Source organism: Manihot esculenta, chromosome 5, assembly GCF_001659605.2.
Source record: "Manihot esculenta cultivar AM560-2 chromosome 5, M.esculenta_v8, whole genome shotgun sequence".
In the NCBI taxonomy this organism is placed as follows: Eukaryota; Viridiplantae; Streptophyta; class Magnoliopsida; order Malpighiales; family Euphorbiaceae; genus Manihot; species Manihot esculenta.
In genome coordinates this window covers 27,695,724-27,716,348 of record NC_035165.2, presented here as the reverse complement: position 1 = coordinate 27,716,348, position 20,625 = coordinate 27,695,724, and the positions used below count along the sequence as shown (strand labels likewise).

At 28.3% G+C, this 20,625-nt stretch overlaps 3 protein-coding genes across 4 annotated transcripts; all 3 read right to left on the bottom strand.

The window, feature by feature from the left end:
- Window positions 1-6,039: 6,039 nt before the first annotated feature.
- Window positions 6,040-9,808, bottom strand: LOC110615727 (probable hexosyltransferase MUCI70). 2 transcript variants are annotated; one of them, XM_043957005.1, is made up of 7 exons: window positions 9,583-9,808; window positions 9,143-9,454; window positions 8,491-8,702; window positions 8,179-8,355; window positions 7,942-8,097; window positions 6,620-6,896; window positions 6,040-6,531 (listed from the first exon to the last, which is right to left on the bottom strand). In XM_043957005.1, the coding sequence occupies exons 2-7, from the start codon at window positions 9,327-9,329 to the stop codon at window positions 6,299-6,301; spliced, it is 1,242 nt and encodes a 413-aa protein (XP_043812940.1). In that variant the 5' UTR covers window positions 9,330-9,454; window positions 9,583-9,808; the 3' UTR covers window positions 6,040-6,298. The 2 variants fall into 2 exon arrangements, with proteins under 2 accessions (XP_043812940.1, XP_021613469.1); XM_021757777.2 differs by having other exon boundaries at window positions 9,143-9,808.
- A 2,996-nt stretch (window positions 9,809-12,804) lies between these two features.
- On the bottom strand, window positions 12,805-15,163 carry LOC110616350 (30S ribosomal protein S9, chloroplastic). Its single transcript, XM_021758747.2, has 2 exons — window positions 14,718-15,163; window positions 12,805-13,284 (listed from the first exon to the last, which is right to left on the bottom strand). Exons 1-2 carry the CDS (start codon window positions 15,048-15,050, stop codon window positions 12,997-12,999), a joined length of 621 nt encoding a protein of 206 aa, XP_021614439.1. The 5' UTR covers window positions 15,051-15,163; the 3' UTR covers window positions 12,805-12,996.
- A 435-nt stretch (window positions 15,164-15,598) lies between these two features.
- On the bottom strand, window positions 15,599-19,245 carry LOC110614629 (protein DETOXIFICATION 33). Its single transcript, XM_021756222.1, has 9 exons — window positions 18,811-19,245; window positions 18,467-18,662; window positions 17,201-17,546; window positions 17,035-17,121; window positions 16,869-16,925; window positions 16,402-16,640; window positions 16,165-16,283; window positions 15,956-16,042; window positions 15,599-15,854 (listed from the first exon to the last, which is right to left on the bottom strand). Exons 1-9 carry the CDS (start codon window positions 19,066-19,068, stop codon window positions 15,786-15,788), a joined length of 1,458 nt encoding a protein of 485 aa, XP_021611914.1. The 5' UTR covers window positions 19,069-19,245; the 3' UTR covers window positions 15,599-15,785.
- Between the last annotated feature and the right edge of the window lie 1,380 nt (window positions 19,246-20,625).

Sequence of the window (20,625 nt, the reverse complement as noted above, 5' to 3'; positions counted from 1 at the left end):
AATCATCCTATTTCTCTATTATTTTCTAATTTAAAATTTTACTTCTGATTTTTAAGTTTTCAACCTCAAATATACTAATATTTTTATTTTTAAAATATTTATAAAATAAATTATTCATTTATTATTTAATTTATTTTTATACATTCACTTTTTATTATTAAAAATAATTATTATTTTTATTTTACTTTATTTATCTGATTGAAATTATATATTAAACTATTTATCTTTATAAAAATAAATTAAAAATTTTTTTATATAAAAAAGTTATGGTTAGATTATTTAATAATTTTTATAAATTATTTAAATTTATAAAAAAATTAAATCTAAAAAATTAATAAATTATGAATTTATTTTTTTAAAAAAATAAATATAGATAAAATCAAATAATATTTTTAAAAGTAATAAATTAAACTATTTAAATTAAAAATAAAAAATAAAATTCCACATACTCACTCTTAACTTAAGCCAATTGATATTTTTATTCATTATTTTAATTTTTGTAATCATTTAAATTATTTTAAATTACTAAAGCAAGAAAAATTATTTTATTATTTAATACATATTTAAGAGTTTTTTTACTATATTTAAAATTATTTATTCTATCCCATAATTTTTATTCATGTTCTATTTTTATTTATCTTAAAATATTTTTTATTTTATTTTTTTCTATTATAATTAATATATAAATTAATAATTGTCATCCCATAATTTTTTTATCTATCTTTTTATTTTCATTTATCTTAAAATATTTCTCATTTTCCTTTTTTATATTATGTGTAATATATAAATTGATAATTATAATTTTATTTAATTTTCTTATTTTTAATACAATTTTCAACTAATTATTTATTTTTCTAAATGAGAATTCAACTATCTATTAATATTTAATAAAATTGAATATTTTCATTTTATATTAAACTTTTTTTACATGCTTTTCATGTGTCTTTATTCGTTATAAAAATAAATATTATTAATTATTTTCATATAAAAAATTACTTATATCATTAATATAAATAATAAAATAATAATAAATTAAATTAAATTTGTTACAAATTTGTAAACAGAAAAACCATCTAAAAATCTAATTATTGGTATAATAATTAAAAAAATTAATTCTAAATATCACTAAAACGACAAAATAAAACTCTATTGATACTATTAAAATAATGGTAAAAAAAATAAATGAAATCAAAAACTATTAAAATAATTGTAAAAGTGTTTGAAGTCATCAAAGATTATATGATTATTGAGATTTAGAAAGCTACACTATTATCATAATTTATGATTAAATTTAAATAAAAAATTAATTAAATTTTAAATTTTAAATAATAGTTAAATGATATATTATTTTGTAATGAATCAAAATAAAGATAATATGTAATATATAAAATAATAAATAATAAAAAAATTTATATGAATTTATTATTAATAATAATTCCATTAAATTAATACTTAATTAAATAATTTGTTATTTTATTTCAAAATATAATACATTATAAAATTTTGATTCCCAATACAATATATTAAATTTTGTATTTTTATATACAAACTTTTTATTTAAGTCATTATTTTTAATAAAATTTCAATAAATAGAATTTAAATGTAAAAAAACATCTTTTACCAGAAATTTTAATTAAGGATTTCTGAAATTAAAAAAATTAAATAACAACAAATTGTAAGTATTAGAGAGATAATTTTTTTAGTTAATTGTTTTTTTATTAAATAATTTAAGTCATGATAAAATTTCAATATAAATAATTTAATGTTAAAAGAAATATTTTACGATAAAATTTAATCAACTATAATTTAAATGTTAATAAATTTTTTTATTATTTTAAATTTAAATAAATTGCTCATATAATTAAATAATTAAATTATAATTTTTTAAATAATAATTTTTTAAATAATAATAAAATTATAATTATCAAGATAAGTTAGGAAGTCTCATTGGTTTTAATTTTATTTACACTCTTAATTAATAATAAGTTGAAATTCTTTATAACAAAAAAAAAATTATAATTTAATTCTTATTTTATTTTCATTATATTTCTCTCGAGTCTACAAAATAGAGAAAATATTAAGTAAATGCACTTGAAACCTCTCTGATATTTACGTCAATACAAATATTGAATAAATAATCAAATTGAAGTTGTGAGATTCTTATATAAATAATAAAATTATCTTTTGATACATGATATTGAATTCTATATAAAATATAAGATAAAATATAAAATATTACTTAATACGAATAATATTTTGTAAGTTATATGAATAATTAATATAATTTAAATTATTTAAATTATTTAAATTTAAATTTAATATCTTTTTTTAAAAAGTGCACTAATAGATTTAATATGATAATAAATATATTTAAATAAATTTATGAGATTCCAATTCTATTATTCCATCCCGTTAGCTGCACCGAATTTAATATATATATATATATATATATATATATATATATATATATATATATATATATATAATGAAAGTTAAAATTTTCACGCCCGCTCCCTATACAAATTTTAAAAAAAATTTCAGAAAACTAATTTTGTTTATAACTTGCAATCTGGAGTATTTTAATTTTCTTTTTCACAAATTAAAGATTATTTATAGCTTTTTACTTTTTTTTAATTAAATGAATTGAAATTTCAAAGTATTTCTCTTGCTCTTCAATTTTAGGTGAGTGAAGTTTTTTATTTTCTTCAATTTCAATATTATTTTGATACTTCAATTATGAAATTGAACTAATTCAAATTAGAATTTGTATATTTATTTTTTGATTTTGCCTTGTGTATATAGTGCATGTTAGGTGTTTATTGAAATACTTTAATTTTTTTTTTTCTTCATGAGTAATTTATTGCTGCCATTGTATAAACTAATATTTAAATTACTTAACTTAAAACTTTATACATAAAGTGTTTGATAAAATTCCTGAATTGCATTTTAAAAATCTTTAATTTAGTTGTCATTGTCATTATTAAATACTATTGAGTTAGTTGTATGAACTTAATTAATTTATCTAACTTGCAATATTAAAAGAATTTAAAGTTGTAAATTGTGATATTTTCTTTCTTCCTTACTTTCTTTTCATTTGATATTATTTTTCATTTTTCATTTGACATTTGTCAATTTATCATTACCAATAATATTACATTTATATTGATATAAAGTGTAAATTTTTGACATATATAATTTTATAGATATTGAAAGATATTTTAAATTTAAGCAAAAGAATATTAGATCGAATGGGAATTCAACCTCCAACACCACTGCATAAATATAAAAACAAACTCAGTCTTGAGTTTAATTCAAGTGATATTATTAGTGATTTGGATCTTCAAAAACCATTTAAAGAGTATGATGTGAGAATTAGAAATTCAACAATGTAATAGAAAAGAACAAACAATATAACGGGAGGAATGGAAATCGTTTGGCCGAAACTGAGAAAATGTTAAAATACAGCTGATTTAAAAGACCCCTTTCGCCTGACATAACTGCCTTCAAAAACATAAATGCTTTCACTTTTCATTCTGCTTCTGCCTCACCACACAAAACACTACATATTATATATAGATATCGCTTGTGCAACAATTTTAATAAGAATATTTTTTGCTGCCCTAAGGAGGCAGATAAAGAATTTTTTTAAAGAGTCCGCCGCATGAGCACTAAAAACAACCATTGTGCATATTAACCTTTTAGCTAGATAAAAGTTGCACAACGCTCTAGTATAGATGCAATAGCGCCAACTTCAATAGAATTGAGCCTTAGTGCACCTCTGCAAACCCAAACTCGAAGACCATGTAAACTGCCATTACTCATTGATTAGACAAACTTTTGCAATAAAGAAGAAATAAATGAGGAAATATTGGCCACCTATCAATACCTCTAACCAGAATGATAGAAGCCACTAAAGCACTATTAATAAATATAGAATAAGATACAGTTCGGATATCAGTCATACTTAATATTTTCTAAATCGCTGAAAAATCTAACTTTAATATGGTAAATTTCAGAAATGACTATTCAATCATATTATAAACCGATCATATCCAATTAAACGACGACTAAAAGGACCTCTAGTTTTCATATAACGGAAAACCTCAAAAGCCACCAAGACATTAATTAAAAAGCTAAGAACAAATGCACTTTGCTACTCATCTATCAGATCTCCAAAAATAACTTTCAATTGATAAGCTATGACTTCTTAACAATCTTTATTGTCATATTACAAAGGCTAATAGCCCATACACAGTTGTTAGCTTTAGATTCTTAATCTTTGAGTATCAAGCAAATCATCAATCCTCAAAATAATCTGAATTTCATCCAAATACTTATTCTGAAGTACAACAAATCTGAAAATCAAGCAAATGACTAAAGCACAAAAGAATTCCAGAACAAGCCTGTGCACATGTTCTTTAACAATGGGAATTCATAGAAAGAACCCAACAACAAACGAATTCAAAAAAATTCCAATATCTCACTCTCCATAAATTCAATTGTCCACTACATTGATGGAATCCTGAGCAAACCCAACAACAAGTACCAGTCCTCAAAATCAACCACAGCTCACATTAGGGGTATTTTAAGAGCATTAATAATTTCTTTCATAGCAGAAACACACTCTTTTTTTTGGGATGTAAAACAATCAAATGCTAAGTTATTAAAAATAAAGGTAATCTACAAATAAGTTTTTAAGTTTTAGTTAAACTCACATATTAGTGCATATTTTAAGTTTAAGTAACAATTAGGCTTCTAACTTTATTCCATTTAACAAATTAGCCATTCTATTAAAATAGGGTCAATTTTACTGTTAGTTTGTTACAAAAATGACTGTAAAGCCCTCACTAGTTACAGAACTTGAAAATCGCTTGAATAATTACATCCTCTTTTGTCATTGTTTACCCCTTCCCATCTTTTTGTTCTTCTCTTTTTTTATTTTCTTTTATTTTTTTATATCCCAATGGCAAGTCAGCAAGGATAGATTTGGTATCGTGCCGAGACATGAGTTTCGGATCTGATTTTGGATGAATGACTTGGTTCTCCAATTCCTGGATGAAATGGATTCTTGGAATAAGTTGAAGGGAGAAAACAACTATTACAGTCTACTCTATTTTCACACTAAAAAAAAAAATCTATTGTGACGAATTTGAATCATGTATAATCAAATTTGATTTAAAAATTAATATATATAATAGGTTTTAATTCAACTTCAGTTATAATAGGTTTTAATAACTAAATATTTTTTTTTTAAATATATACTTTTCATCTAGCGAAAAAAAAAAATTATACACAAATATATCATTTAAGTGCATAAATATAAATCAGATATATTTTATATTGTATTTCATGAAATATCGTGCCGTCCATATAAATACAATATTGGAAAATGAAGAATTGGAGTATAAAAGGTCTATTCTGAAAAATTACTGTACCACACTTAAACATCTATGGACCAATAAAAACAGACAAAAAGAAGCTTACACCGAAAAGACCCCAACATAATAACGAGCAGAGGACGATGAGTACTCCCTTCATAAGAGCAACTTCTCTATATAGCTCATCTTAAGGGAACCTGGAGACACAAAAAAGTGCATCTTCGAGTAACACCATATAATGGGCAGGATATCATTGTATCAAACACATCTTAAAACAAAACAAGCAAAGACTCCTGTTCATGCCAACTTGATTTGTAAGCGACGTGTGAGGGGATAACTTTAATCAAAATTAATGGCTAGGATCTATTCTTTCATAGTTTGTATCAAAAATCCAAGCACCTATAACATGTTAGAGAATGAAATGTGGTACATGTACATGTAATATTATGTGAAATAACTAATACTTAAATATCATTTATACATTATCAGATTTTGCTTTTCCTTAGCTTTAAGTCTTTAACCATCCAAACCATTCAAAGTCCAACGCCACGACAAGCTACAAGGAAAGAAACTGCTAATTTTAATTCAATTGGCCAAGAAGAGAACACAATATTTTCCCCACAAAGGAAAAGTAAATGAAGAAGCAAAACTTCCAAAAAAATAAGTAAATTGATTCATTCCTTTTCTATAACTGGAATATGAAGATAAATACAAAATCCACTCAAGCCATTTAAATGATGACCATAACAATACAAGGAGAGTTGATCAAGCAACAAGCAGGAACCAGCTAAAAATATCATTCTGACCAATTCCTCCAACACTTTTAACTTCAATCAAATTGTGTACAAATGATACGCCTGATAGCCAGTCACAATGAAATGCAATCACCAACCGTGGAACTGGACTGCAGTACCATACCATCAATTTATCAATGGCTTAGCCTTGCTTATGTGGCCCATGCTATTAACTAGATCTTTTCGGACGCAAACAGGGAACACATTGATGTCCTTTAACAATTTCAACCGCCATAATACATAAGGGAAGCTCAACTGATCCCGAGAAGTGAAGCGAACCACTTCATTGAACCAAAGGCACATAAATAGATTTGTCAATGGCGTATGCTTCCTCACGATGACTGAAGCTTCATTTAAAGCTGCAGTAAAAAATTTCTTACTAACATTAGATCATAAAGATAGGCACAATGTGCTTTTGTTTTAATGTTAAAACTAAAGAACAATTACCCTTCCTTCCATTAAATCTCTTGTCTTCAGGCAAGCCATCCTGCCGATATTGAGTCAACTGCACCTCAACTTCTTCTGGGCTGGCTTTGTGTTTCTTCACAACAGCTGTAGCCTCCTCATACACATTGCTGCGAGCTCCATGTTGTGAAATCGCTAATACAGAATTGGTACGCCAAAGAAGGGCTTCTAGAACACCAAGGGGGTCCCTCCTAAATTGGGATTTTGAGTCTACCCAAATAGAGAACTTGGCATGAGGAAAGAGACGATGCCCCAACATCTGATTGCAGCAGGAGTGAATATAAATCCCCACAAAATCATTCAAACAGCACCATATCCCAATATGGAAATTTACAAGCATGAATTGACACAGCATAAAGGAGAGCAGATTACATGATGCCATCTTAGAGGAATAACCCAAGGACCGTGTATGACATTGATGAACATAAGGATCAGTATGAAATTTGAACTGTAATAGCTAAACCATGTTAAAAACACATAGGCCTACTCAAGCAGCAGTCGGTACAGGATAATGATACTGATCCAGACCACACTCTTGGCTACATTTGCTACTAAACATAGCACTAACTTTTTTCCAATGCTTGTTTTATTTTTCTTGTGGATTCCTATACAATGGTGATAACCATTTGGTAAAAGAAAAAGGAAACTCTACCTAGTTGGAGAAATCAACGTACAGGAATGCAGCAACATGCATACATCATTATTAATAATTTGATACCTCAAGTTAACTCAGCATATGAACAAAAAAAAAGTGTCCATGTGAAAAAAGTTTATCAAAATGCAGACAAGGGAAAACACTACCAAACAAACGTAATTTCATATTTGTTTCCTCCCACTAAGCTCAATATCTTCTGTCTATGTGGATCCATAGATCTGAAATGGCAAAAATTCTACCATATTTCTACATGTGCTTTCTCAAGAAATTGCAAATAATAATTGATAAAATTCACAAAATTAACAAATGTGAATAAAATTCTTTTTCAAATTCTAATAGTAGAAAAGAATTTCCAAGTTACTAATTTTGAGGACTAGTAATTTTATGTAAACTGCAAGAATATGAGGAGCAATTAGTATGTAGTTTTTTTTTTTTTCAAAATTCCCCAAGTGCAAGTGGATTAAACACTAAATTGACTGCATAAACTTATATATTCAAAGGAAAACAAAGTCTGCAAGGAATAACCCAAAATCTGTTTGAGACATGAAATAGACAGATGAAGTCAACATGAAAGAATCACATGCATTCATACACGTACATATCTATGTATTTTCTCCAACATCATATAAAAAATAATTAACTTTGGTACCTTTGGGATTTTACCATTTAACCTTTGGTCTATAAAAGGAAGATCCCTTACAACCACAATGCGCCATTTCCCAATAAAATGGTCTTCACCAATTCTGTGCCCCTTTAATTCTTGCGCTGCTGAAGTAATTTCATCCCAGAATGCAACATAGCACACCTGCAACAATGTAGTCAAAATATGCATAGAGCTTGTTGATGTCTAAGCAACAAAATGAGGTTTCAACAACCTGAAGCTAACCTTTTGTAGCGATGTGTCTACCATTCCGATAGGTTGATAAAGGTCATCTCCACCACCAAATGCACAAGTAGACACCACAACTTTGCAGGTTTGCATGTAAATTTTGTCCTCATCAGAAATCTTAAACCCTCCATTTTCACCGTAAAAACCACAATGTATTTGCGGTGTTTCACTCACCTGAAAGCCATAATTACCAGAGTATGAGCAGAAACGAACAAGGGCTTATAAAAAAGTTTAATGTCAGAGAATCAAAGTTGTGATCCTAACATCAGTTTAGAAAATGTCTGATGATGTGAAGATGTGGCTTATAACCTTAAAACTTTTCTCTCTCTTCTCAAGTGTTTGGTCTCCAGTAAATAAATTAAATCGTGTACCCACTGTGCGCAGCTGAGGGAGGGTAGTATTCCCTCCATGTTGTGTGTCTTTCTCTGATATGTATACCACATTTTTAACAGGACTAGATTCATCATGCATGGGAATTTCCAGATGTTGAAGTTCTGTAGGAGGTAGTAGCTTCAAGCAACCTGAAACCATCCACAAATGTAATGGGTTTTAATGACCTGATTCTAAATTTTAATAATTACCTGCTTATTCCAAAAGCCCAAATGCCACAACCAATAGCACCATTGAGTTTCAGGTGATATAATACCTTTATTTCTCTCTTTCAGACACTCACCATCATAAGACTACGACAAGTATTCTCACCAGTGAAAACATCAATAGGCATTTTTTTTAGAGGAAACATCAACAAATTTCACCAAACACCACCAAATACAGCAATCATTATCTGCATATCATATTTGCAAATCCAGTGACTGTTCCCTTAAACAGAGACTATATAAATGTTAACTATTTATTGCAATAATGTAAAAGCAAACATCTTCATGGGAAAGTTGATGAAGTTTGGAAAATTATAAACCTAATTAGATAAAAAAAAAAAAAAAACTATTCAATAATCACTTACGTGGTGGATCAAGCCGATCCAAATTCTCTTGTATTTTCTTCTTTGATTCACTAACAGTCTGGTTAATTTTCAAATCAGTTGTCTTCTTTTCGCCATGTTCCAATTCCACATCCAAACTTGGCCTTTTACCAATTCTCGAGGCTTCAAACACGAGTAACCCAGCAGCGGGAAGGAAAATCAAAACCATCCAATATTTCAAGAGGAACCTTAGAACACGCTGAGAGAACTCGTGCTTAACTCGGTGAACCTGCTGTTTCTTGCGCTTTCTGCGGACTCGTTCCCGTATCCGGCTGAGTTCATCCGACTCCTCATCTGAGACGGAGATCGAAATGCTGCTGTTGTTGAATATAGAGGCCGACATAGAAAATTATATTTATAAAAAATATTGAAGTGACTAAATATCTATAGAAATGATAAATTCAAAATTGCAATTTTGGGACATTAGGGTTTGGAGGAAGCATTAATCTGTAATCACACTGCTGCCACTGAGTTGCTGAAAGGTGGTGGTCAGATTATAGCTCCAATGCTCCTATCGTGAGTGATAACCGCAGTTTCCTGATGTAGGACTTCTCGGACGCAAATAGAACCAGCGGAGGCAGCAACGAGCACCGGACGGATGCAGCAAGGACGTTAACAGCCTGAAAAGAATGATCTCTAATATTACCTTTTGATTAAAAGAGTCTCATTGAACCTTCCTTGTAAAATTTTATATTTTATTTGTTTAATTTTAAAAAAATTAATTTTAATTTTATAAATTTAATTGCATGATAATAATTATAATTAAAATTCATTTCTATTACATTTTATAAGTTTTTTTCATTTTTGAATTAAAATGTTAATGTATTTTTTCATATATATATGTATAACTATATTATACATTTATAGGTTGTTATAAGTTTATTAAAATTAATATATTAATTTTTTTTATATAAGAGGGTATTATATTTTTAAAATTTTATTATTTGAAGAAAAATAAATTTTAATTATTGTCAAAAAAAATTAATTATAAAATTAATTTTTAATTTATTAATGTATTTAGGTACTATACTAAATATGATTAAATTTTAATCGCAAATTATAATATGTTTTTTTGAAATGGGCAAATTATAATATGTTATCATCTCATTAAAATGGTAACCGTCGCATTAAAATTATATATATAAATTAATGGCGAAAGAAAGTATGTATTTTTAATTTATTATAATTATATTTTATAATTTTAATTAAAATTTAATTTTTTAAAATTATTATAATTATATGCTGGCTTGTATTATTAAAAATTAATAAAATTTTCATCGTCAATATCATATTAATAAATTTTAAAATAAAATTAATCATAATTTAAAATTTTAAAATAAAATAATAATAAAATTAAAAGTATAAGGATTTTTTAATTATTTATTTTATTAATATTTTTTTTAAAAAATGAAAACTAAATTTATAATTTTAAATAAATTATATATTTTTAATTATTTAATAAATTTGAATATAAAATTAAATATTTAATCTATATATTATTAATTTTTTAAAAATTCATTTTAAATATTAGTATAATTTAAAAAAATAACGAATTAATAGTATATTTGAGAGTTAAAAAAATAATTAAAAAATATATTTTAAAAAATTATTTTATTAGTTTTAATATTTTTAAATTAAATTATGTTAAATATTATTTTAAATTATTTTTAATATTTCATAATTAATATATTTAATAAGATTATTTTCTTAACAATAATTTTAAAATTAATGTTAAATAATTAATATATTAAATAAATTTTAAAAAATTATTTTTTTAATATTTTATAATTAATATTTTTAATAAATTTATTTTTTCAATAATAATTTTAAAAATAATGTTAAATAGTAAGTATATTAGATAAATTTTAAAAAAATCAATTCATAATAATTTTAGTCAAGATTAAAATAAATTATTATTATAAAATTATTAATAAAAATTAAAAAATTAAAAAATAATTTTTAAATATATTAAATATTAAAAAAATAATTTTATAATTTTATAAAATTTTAATCATATAAATAATAATATAATACATTTAGTCGGATATTAAAACAATTATTAATATAAAAGATAAAAGTATAAAATAGAATGATAAAGTATAAAAAATTATTTGTACGCAATAATATAATATTGTGTGATAAGTAATATGATAATTTTTTAATTTTTTAATAATATGATATAATTAAAATAATTTTAAAAAATTAAATTTTAATTAAAAAAATATAGAATGTACTTGTAATGGAATTAAAAGTGAAGATTTTTTTTATCATTTATAAGCCCAATCCAAATGGTAATCATGAAAGAAGATGAATGTTGTGCGCACTACTCAGTTTGAGAGTGTACAACAGTACATGGGGCAGCTCATAGAGGAAAAGTCTCCTCATTCCCACAATACTGCTAACTGTTTTAACACCATTAGCAGTAATTATCAAAAATTAAAATGCTAACTTTTTATGATTCATGTATTTTACCTCCCTCAAAATATTAAACATTATCTTAAAAATTATCATCCAACATGCCCATAAATAACACTGCTACCATGTCTCCATACAACTCACCTAGTTTAAAGTTTATTAAATTTTTATTTAATTTATATTTCATTTGTTTTATAAAAAATATTTTATATTTTTTAATATTTAAATATTTTAAAATTTTAGTTAATAAAAAATATTTGTTAATTAAAAGAAAAATTAAATTATTTTAAGAAATTTTTTTTTAAAAAAATTATTTTTTACATTTTAGTAATCTTATTAATATGTATATATAAATTTATTAATATATTTTATTTTTTAAATTAAAATTAAATAATAAAAAATAAAATAATTTTTTAAAAATTTTATAAAAAATATTTTCTAAATACAAATTAATTTTCGTTCTATTTTTCAAAAAGAAATGGAAGCTTAATAGTAAAACATTACTTAAAAAAACATCTTCTTGTTTATATTATAAACAAAAAAATACAAGATAGCAAGTGTTATGAGCATTTCCATATATTTGATCCATCTATCAACATATATTTTATATATTAAAGTTTGAACTTGTAAATTTATAAAATATAAAAGAATATAAGTATAAAAAAATATAATTAGAGATCATCAAACACTAAATATTAAGAAGAGTAGCTTTTCAATATTTATTAGTTTAATCATTAAATACTAGTACAAAAAATTACTTATCAAACAATAAATAATAAAAATTAATTTTTGACTTAACCTAAAGACTAAATATGTTGAATAAAGTCTAAACCACAAAAGATGAAAAAATAGTGCTCATAGGTAAATGTTTTTTATGGCAAGAGAAAAAGACTTGAATTTTTTTTATTGCATCACAAGTAACTTTATTTATGTTATATTTTTAACTATAAAATAAAATTGCATCGTTGGAATTCGGTTATTTTTTAGAAAATTGAGAGTTTTCTATTGAGTTTAATTATCTTTATCAAAAAGTTTATAAAAAGGGAACCCATCCATTTCCCTATTTATTTATTGATTTTATAGGCTTTTATGTAATACACTATGTAATTTATGAAATTTATAATAATAATAATAATGAAATTAAAGAAAAAGAAAAGTGAGCTCTAGCTTGATTCAATTCAATTTCGATTATACAATCCTACTAAGGAGAGAGTAGTGGATTCTTGTGATTCTACTTAAAATTATTACATATTCTATTTAAAAGAATGAGAATTTCTCATAAAAATTTTCTGTTTTGCAATGCAAATCTCACTTCATCAATGAATTGCTAAAGTAAAATAATATTTGCTTAAATACAGCGCGATAGAGATCTACACAAACAAAAGCTGCTAATTAAACGTGTAAAACAATAACATTAAACTTCAACGCTTGGAGAACTGTGGGGCCTTGCGAGCTTTCTTCAGACCAACCTTCTTCCTCTCAACTACTCTTGAATCCCTGGTCAGTAGCCCTTCCTTTTTCAAAGGGGGTCTATGGCTCTCACTCACCTTTAGCAATGCACGGGCGATGCCAAGGGAGATTGCTTGCGCCTGACCAGAGAGGCCACCCCCATGAGCTTTGACAAATACATCGTAGCTGCTCTCATAACCCAGAGTTAACAATGGGACTTTTATGTATTGAAGCCATAAAGGGTTACCTTGAAGATATTCCTGCACAGCGTTACAAAACCCAGTCACAAGGAATAAACATGTGGAGAGGGAGAGAAATTGAGAGAGAGAGGGAGAGCATAGCTCCATAATAACAAGAACCCAAGAGCCATGATCATACCACAAAAGATACCCATGAAAAAGCATGCCACCCCTTCTATGTAAGAATTGAGAACTTAGGCATCCACTGTATTCATCAAAAGACACTTCCTAGAATGATTTCTAGGCATCACTCTTAAGTGAATTAAAAACCATATTTAAGAGCATATATAAGTGGTTCTTTCTCTATGGTAAAGGCCTAAGCCCATAACAGGCGCTCATCCTTTGCAAGGAAGTTGAAAAGCAACCCAGAGGAAAGCAAATGGAAAAGTGATGATATTATTGTTCCATGCACAAGTTACTCATGGAAAGACAGCATGTAAATAGATGAAGAAAATTTGACACAAGCAGTTGGAAGTTATTCAAACAAGGCTACAATAACTGGGAAGGAATCATGCATTATTAACAATAAAACATGGAACTACATAGCCTAAAAATTGTCTCAAGTTATTAATATCAATTTTTTTTATAAATTAACAAGTTGCCACTAGGCGTGTAATAGAATGTACGTGCAAAATATAGTAAATGACTAGGCAAAAGATCCCAAAAGAAAAAAAACAGACCCACACACAAGATAAAAGAGAGAATTTCTATCTTACAAAACTATCAGTAAGGTTAGCCATTTTGTTCCCCGGCTCTTTGAGTATGACAACAAACATATCATGAGATACCATATAAAAATTCATGCAAAATTTCTGAACATAAAAGCCTGCAAGGACATGAATTCCATAACAAAATAAAACAGAGGAACTTGTTTCGTATGAGGTTGGCCTGGTTAGTGCAGAGCAATAATTTCAAACAGCATGAGGAACATAATGCTTTATATGTTGGAATAATCAGTATTCCAGAAGTGAAAAGTACGTTGCTTTAACAAAAGGTCCTTATGCATGGATGGCTGAATAGCATCTCTAAATTGAAGACGAGTGGTTCACCGGCAATTTTTAGAAGTTAAGCATTCAAAATCTGAGCTAGAAAATTCATATCATGCGCTTAAAAGAATTCATAAAAACACAGTTCTATATATCTGATAATAACAGAATACATGCCATTCTAAAAACACTCAAAACTTGTGAACCTTTGCCATTGTTCCTTTCAGTCTTCAAGTCTCAATCCACAAATTTTCAGTTAGCAAATTTCAATTCTTCTCTATGTCCTTAGTCTCAAGCAATATATAACACATATAAATTAATTAATCCAATCGAATTATGCCCTGAATTTGTTTAAACATCCCTAAATTTTCATCTATCAAACAACTAAACCTCGACGATCCACACAAGCAGGGGTGAAAAACCATAACCTTCAGCAGTCACATAGTGAAAGAGGGAAAGAGGAAAGACCTTGGCATCGCGGTAATTGATGATAATGTTGCCTGTGCCTTCTTGAAGAACGACTCGAGCAATGGCGCATTTACGGCGACCAGTGCCGAAGATAGGTTGGGCAGCGAATCCACCGGGTAGCCTCGACTTAACTAACTTCTTAAGATCGGTAGCCTCGGATTCCACGGGCGAAGCAACCGTGGCGGAGACAAGAAGACGAGCAGGTTTGGAAGAGAGCGAGAGAGGAAGGGATTTTGAACGGGAAAATGAGAGGGTGTTTGGTTTTTGCGAAATCTGAGAAGAGAAAGAAAGCGAAGATAATGAAGAGGTGAGTGAGGAGATTGAGATTGACATTTTGATTTGAGTATGGAGCTTCAGCGAGGGACACTGGTGACAGTTGTGGTGTACTGCCGTGAGCTAGCTGAGGAAGTATTTGAGCAGGCGAAACCGGTCGAAGGGGATAATGTTAAGCAAATTGACGATAATGCCCATTTATATTTTCTGTTCAATCTGCATAGTGGGATGGTAGCAGACGACGCCGTTTAAGTTAAGTAATTCTCACATGGAATTAACTTAAAAAAAGTAATTACTTTATTCGAGGTTAAATAAAATTAACATCCACTTCTTTGTATTTTTAGTTAAAATATTAAATTTATCATTGAATTATATAATGTAGCAAAAATTCCATTTCAAAAAAAAAATGTAGCAAAAATATTAAATTTTATTTTTTACTTTAAATTTATTTTTAAGTTATTATTAAAAAACTAAATAAAACCATAACAAAATTTTAGATTGTAAAATTCCACTCTAATTAATCTATTTGATTTTCTTTGACTTTTAAAAGATAATTTATGGTAAATTTAAATTTAAAAATAAAATTTAATATTTTTACCTTTACCATATAGCTCAAAAGGTGAATTTTTTATTTTTATCTTTCATTTTTCATAAATGAATTAGTTCACATTGTAGGAAAGAAGACATTTGCTACAATCACTTCTCAGGCCTAACATGTCTCAGATGATTATGTCTCGCTGTCTGTCTCTGCACTGCAAAAGCAACGGTGTCATTCTTCTATGCTTGGAACACTTCTCACCATTCAGATCGATCCTCTGCAATTGATCCTCCCCATTTCCTAACACGGCTTTCAGCTTCTTCAGCCTGCGAATCCAATAAATTGACGATCAACATTTGCTGATAAAGTAAACAACTAAAATTCGAGGCAATTTCATGAGAAACAAAGAAAGAGCAGAGGTTCTGACTTCTTTTTGCCAGTTGGTTATTGAAGTGACTATAATCAGTATTATGGTCTGCAACAGAATTCCTCCTGCCATCCCTGACCAAATACCCTGCAACACAAAAATTAAAATATCCATTTGCATTCAGATTTCTCAGAAGAGACATAAGCAAATGTTAGTTGCAGAGGACAATCAAGAAGTAGAAAGGAGATAGATTCTGGTAGTTTAATTACCATGACACCAAAACTAAATGTGAATCCTAAGAGTATGCCTGCCGGTAATCCAACAATGTAGTAACAACCAATGTTGATATATGCAACAAGAGATTGCCATCCAGCTCCAACAGCAACACCTTAAACAAAATCCATAGAGGAAATTTAACAAACAGGAGAAACTCAATATTCACTCAAAAAACTCTGAAATTAGATCGCCTATCAAATGTCTAAGGACTAAGGTCCTTCAGCACTTACCAGATAAGACAGGCTGAAGGCTGTTCAGAAGCACGGTAATTCCTAGCAAGATTGAAAGTCTAGTAGTTTCTTTAGCAACGGCCTCGCTCGTAGTGAAGAGGTAGGGGAAATAGTCTCTTGTTGCAAAAACCACAGCCATGCAAATAACCCCTATTGCGATGGATGTCACTGAAACAACTATCACTGAGTATTTTGCAAGCCGAGCATTCCCAGCTCCAAGTTCATTTGATACTCTCACACTGTCAGGAAAAAATAATGGGTGCGTTATTCATGATACATCACCATTTCTTGCTGGTGATGTTACAACTTCTTGCTTCAGGATTTACTTCTAGAGTGTATTTAATATAAACTCGACTATAATGCAGATATTTGATCTAACAGCCATTAAACTTATTCTCGTATAAGTGCAAGCCTATACCCTTAATTGTACAAGCTCTGTTAATAAATGAAAGAACCGAGAAATTTACCTTATGGCAGCGTTGAAACCGATTGCGATCATTGCATTCCATCCCTGTATGTTCATGCTGCAAAACAAGTAGAAATTGATTTAATTAAGCATTCTCTATATGTACAGCTAGAGACCTTACCATTGAGCATATGACTGTATAATGACAATGGACTAAGAGACCTTACCATATAGAAATGGCATCAACTGGTACAAGGGGATTAGGCAAACGACCAGTTATCACCACCAGTACCATCAAGTACCAAAACTCCAAGCTGCAAGTCAATATTGCTTATCATCAATGCATGACGCAAATTTATAGCGACGAATTAAAGAGGAGAAAGTAAAATTTACCATAACATAACAGCAGATGCCAAAGAAAGCTTGACAAAACCCCACAAGTCTGAAAATGCAAGCCATGAGAATCCAGACCAAGCCCCATCAGACTTGGTAATGAAAATGTACAGCAATTGGGCAATAACTATGATCCACCAAGAAGTGTTGAGGGTGATTGCTGCTCCTGTTAAGCCCCAGCCAAGCTTCAGTATTAGCAACCAGCTGAAAAATGCATGCAACAGCAGTACCACAGCGGATATCCAAGCCATTACAAACACTTTCCTCTGTGATTGCAAAAACTTCTGTATTGGAAAATTCATTGCATATGCGAATAATTGCGGAAGCATCCATAGAGCAAATTTGCCTGCAACAAATGCCCTAGTTAAATGTATTCTCAAAAACTCATTGTATATGGTACAATCAAATCCTATTGAACAAATAACAAGCGTCCAAAGTTTAAATTTAGTTTATTTAGTAAATAAATTAAGACAAGTGGAGTTATCATCAAGTCTAATCTCCAATAATTCATTCAATTTTGTTTACAACTATAATAAGTTTTAATTTAAACTTAATAAATTTAAAACTAAATAATTTTGATTAAATAAGTACATATACAAACCTGTAAAAGATAAGATCTTAAATTTTAATATACTAAATATCTACAAGTTTTAATAGTGTAATCGAATCGAGTAGAATTGACTTAAAGGTTTAAGTTTGACTCATAAAAATTTATATAAATTCCAAATTAAGTTCAATTCTCCTAAGACATTAAATTTAGTGTGTTTAATAAATTCAAACTCCGACTTGTTTACAAAATTAATTTAAAATTAAATTTGAATTTAACTGATGTAGAAGATGAGTAAACTTTGAATAATTCAAGAATAGTTTAATTCATTTGCACCTAGTTTACATGACTTATGTAGTCTACTGTTGGAAGAGGAATGGACGTAACTGAAGAAAGCAGCACGTTACAAGGCCCGCCAGCATGTCACACAGCCTTCATTGCACAAGGCCGTGCAGGTTACTTCTAGCCACGGGATTCCACCCAACTTATATTTTTTTTTTTGTTATTATTCTTTTTTAAGACATAGACCACTATCAAGGGAAAAAATTTTCATGACATCTCATTTTAGCTCTGACAATGTTTAATTTATTAAAGGAGGTTAATTATATTTATTGAATTGAAAATTGGATTAATGGAATTTTCCAGAATTATTTATGCATACGATGTTTAATGAGAGAGAGAGAGAGTTAATAAGAAAAGGGACACAGTAGTAAAGAAACCTGCAGCAGTAGATATCTGAGTAGTCTGTCCAATGAGTTCCAGAATGGGTGGAGACCAAACATAAATTGGAACCAATAAGCAGGCAGTGGTCAACAGAATCACCCATGATCTCTGCATATATATACCCAACATTCTCAGCTGCCCCGCACCGTAGGCTTGCCCGCAAAGCGTCTCCAATGCACTGCCCATTCCCAGCTGCACTCAAACTCAAAATCCAAACTTAAGTTTTATGATTATTATGCAATTTTTTATCAAACCAAACACCTCATAATCTTATTTACTAACAAAAACATTGTAGATATTAACAGAAAAAACAAAAGAAGCAAGGGGAAGAAGAACTGACCATGACACCGAAGGCGAGGCCAGCAATAACCGAGTTCTCAACGGAAACAGCAGCGAGCTCAAGCTCGCCCACGAGACCGGCAAAGGTCTGAGTGAGTGCACCCAGCGAGTACTGACAAATGGCAGTGAATATCGCTGGTCCTGCTAGCTTCCATAGCCGCTTGGACTCTTCATTAAAATCTCTAACGACGCTGATATACTTGTTTTCTTGATGATCACTTTTGGCATAGCCGTCGAGAAGAGGAGCATCTATAGCCATAAATGAGTGCTAGCTTGCTGTAGCTCCTCGTATGCCGCTATGAATCTTTACAACATAACAGATATGGTCTCCACCTGCAGCCACTATTTAATTTAAGTTAATCAATCTGATCATTTAAAACTTTTTTCTATCTAAAAATGTGATAAACACAAAAATAAGGTAAATTTACTAGATAATCACGTAAATTGAAAAAATAAAAGTCCGCGATTTACATGGGAGCAACTACGAGATTTGGAAAGCTCATGCTGACGCAAAGGGTGATCTTTGAATTTTTTTTTTTTTTTTTTTTTTTTGATCTGCAAGGAAACTGCATTTAGATGGTCCACAAATTACAAAGTGGGACTACATAAAGTCTTATCAAAGATTAAAAAGAAAAATCAAACCAAACTAAACCTACAAATGCTATTAGAAAGTTCCTTACAATTCCGTTTCGCCACTCCTCCATTTACATCAATATCCCCCATCCAAAATCACTGAATTTGATTTTCAATTAGAATCGGCATAATTCAAAATATTTTTAAATAAATTTATATTATTTAATTTGATTTTCTTTAATTTTTTTAGTATAAAAATCAAATAAATAATATAGTATGGATAGTTTCCATCCAAAATGAGACCGAAATTGATTGGCGGCCAAGTCTATGTAGTTCCTAATCCTAGCCAACTAGGAGGGGTAGGTGTGACAATAAAGCGCGTCGATTTCTGAAAGGCAGTTACCGTGGTTAATTAATTTACTAGCGACTTAGGAAAATAAATGGAGGTTGATTTGCCGTGATTATTTTAATAATCGGAGAAATTTTTATATAAATTTATAATTTAAATATATAATATTTTATATAAACTTTATTATATATCTATATTATAGATCTAAATCTGATTTGAAATAATTATTTTCTTCAATAATTGGCCGTTGATCCTATAGAGTTGCCAAGTTGTGTTTGGATTGTATTTCTAGTCGCTTGTCAGTTTCAGACGTAACACTCACCACCCTTCCGTTGGACCCACAACCACACAAGTACGATAAGAGCTGTTCCAGAGAAGAGTTCAATTAGATAATAAATTGAATTTTCCTGCACTCAGCGACAAGCTCAAGGGGACAGCCAGGCTGCCTGTCCTTTCGCTGAATTTTAATTTTTAAATTAAAGTTTATTAATATTAATTTATTATAACTAAATATGAATTTAGTTTCAATATATTACTATATTTAATAATTTTATTTTAAAAAAAATTAAAAGTTGATTTTTTGTTAATTTAATTAAATAAAAATTACTAAATATAATTCTAATTAAATTATAATTGATTTAGTATAATTATGTTAAAATTAAATTTATAAATATATATTTTGTTTTTATTAATTATAAATATTATATTCTAAGTATAACTTTATTATTTTATCCATCTTTAATAATATTCAAATTTCACTCAATATATTATATAAAGAATCCATAATTTCTATATTTAAATACACTATTTTTTTTATAATTAATTTTAAAAAGATTATCATATCAATTCATTCAGTATTTTTTTTATTTTATAAATTTATATTTAAAAAAATAT

What these genes read in the sequence shown, in the direction of transcription:
- LOC110615727 (XM_021757777.2), bottom strand. Translation starts at nt 9,503, where the DNA reads ATGTCGGCCTCTATATTCAACAACAGCAGCATTTCGATCTCCGTCTCA. An exon ending in GGATCGGCTTGATCCACCAC is followed by an intron (nt 8,703 to 9,142) that starts GTAAGTGATTAT and finishes GGATGGTTTCAG; the next exon opens with GTTGCTTGAAGCTACTACCT. An exon ending in TAGACACATCGCTACAAAAG is followed by an intron (nt 8,098 to 8,178) that starts GTTAGCTTCAGG and finishes ACATTGTTGCAG; the next exon opens with GTGTGCTATGTTGCATTCTG.
- LOC110616350 (XM_021758747.2), bottom strand. Translation starts at nt 15,050, where the DNA reads ATGTCAATCTCAATCTCCTCACTCACCTCTTCATTATCTTCGCTTTCT. An exon ending in TCAATTACCGCGATGCCAAG is followed by an intron (nt 13,285 to 14,717) that starts GTCTTTCCTCTT and finishes AACGCTGTGCAG; the next exon opens with GAATATCTTCAAGGTAACCC.
- LOC110614629 (XM_021756222.1), bottom strand. Translation starts at nt 19,068, where the DNA reads ATGGCTATAGATGCTCCTCTTCTCGACGGCTATGCCAAAAGTGATCAT. An exon ending in CATTTAGTTTTGGTGTCATG is followed by an intron (nt 16,043 to 16,164) that starts GTAATTAAACTA and finishes TTTGTGTTGCAG; the next exon opens with GGTATTTGGTCAGGGATGGC. An exon ending in TAACCAACTGGCAAAAAGAA is followed by an intron (nt 15,855 to 15,955) that starts GTCAGAACCTCT and finishes TTGGATTCGCAG; the next exon opens with GCTGAAGAAGCTGAAAGCCG.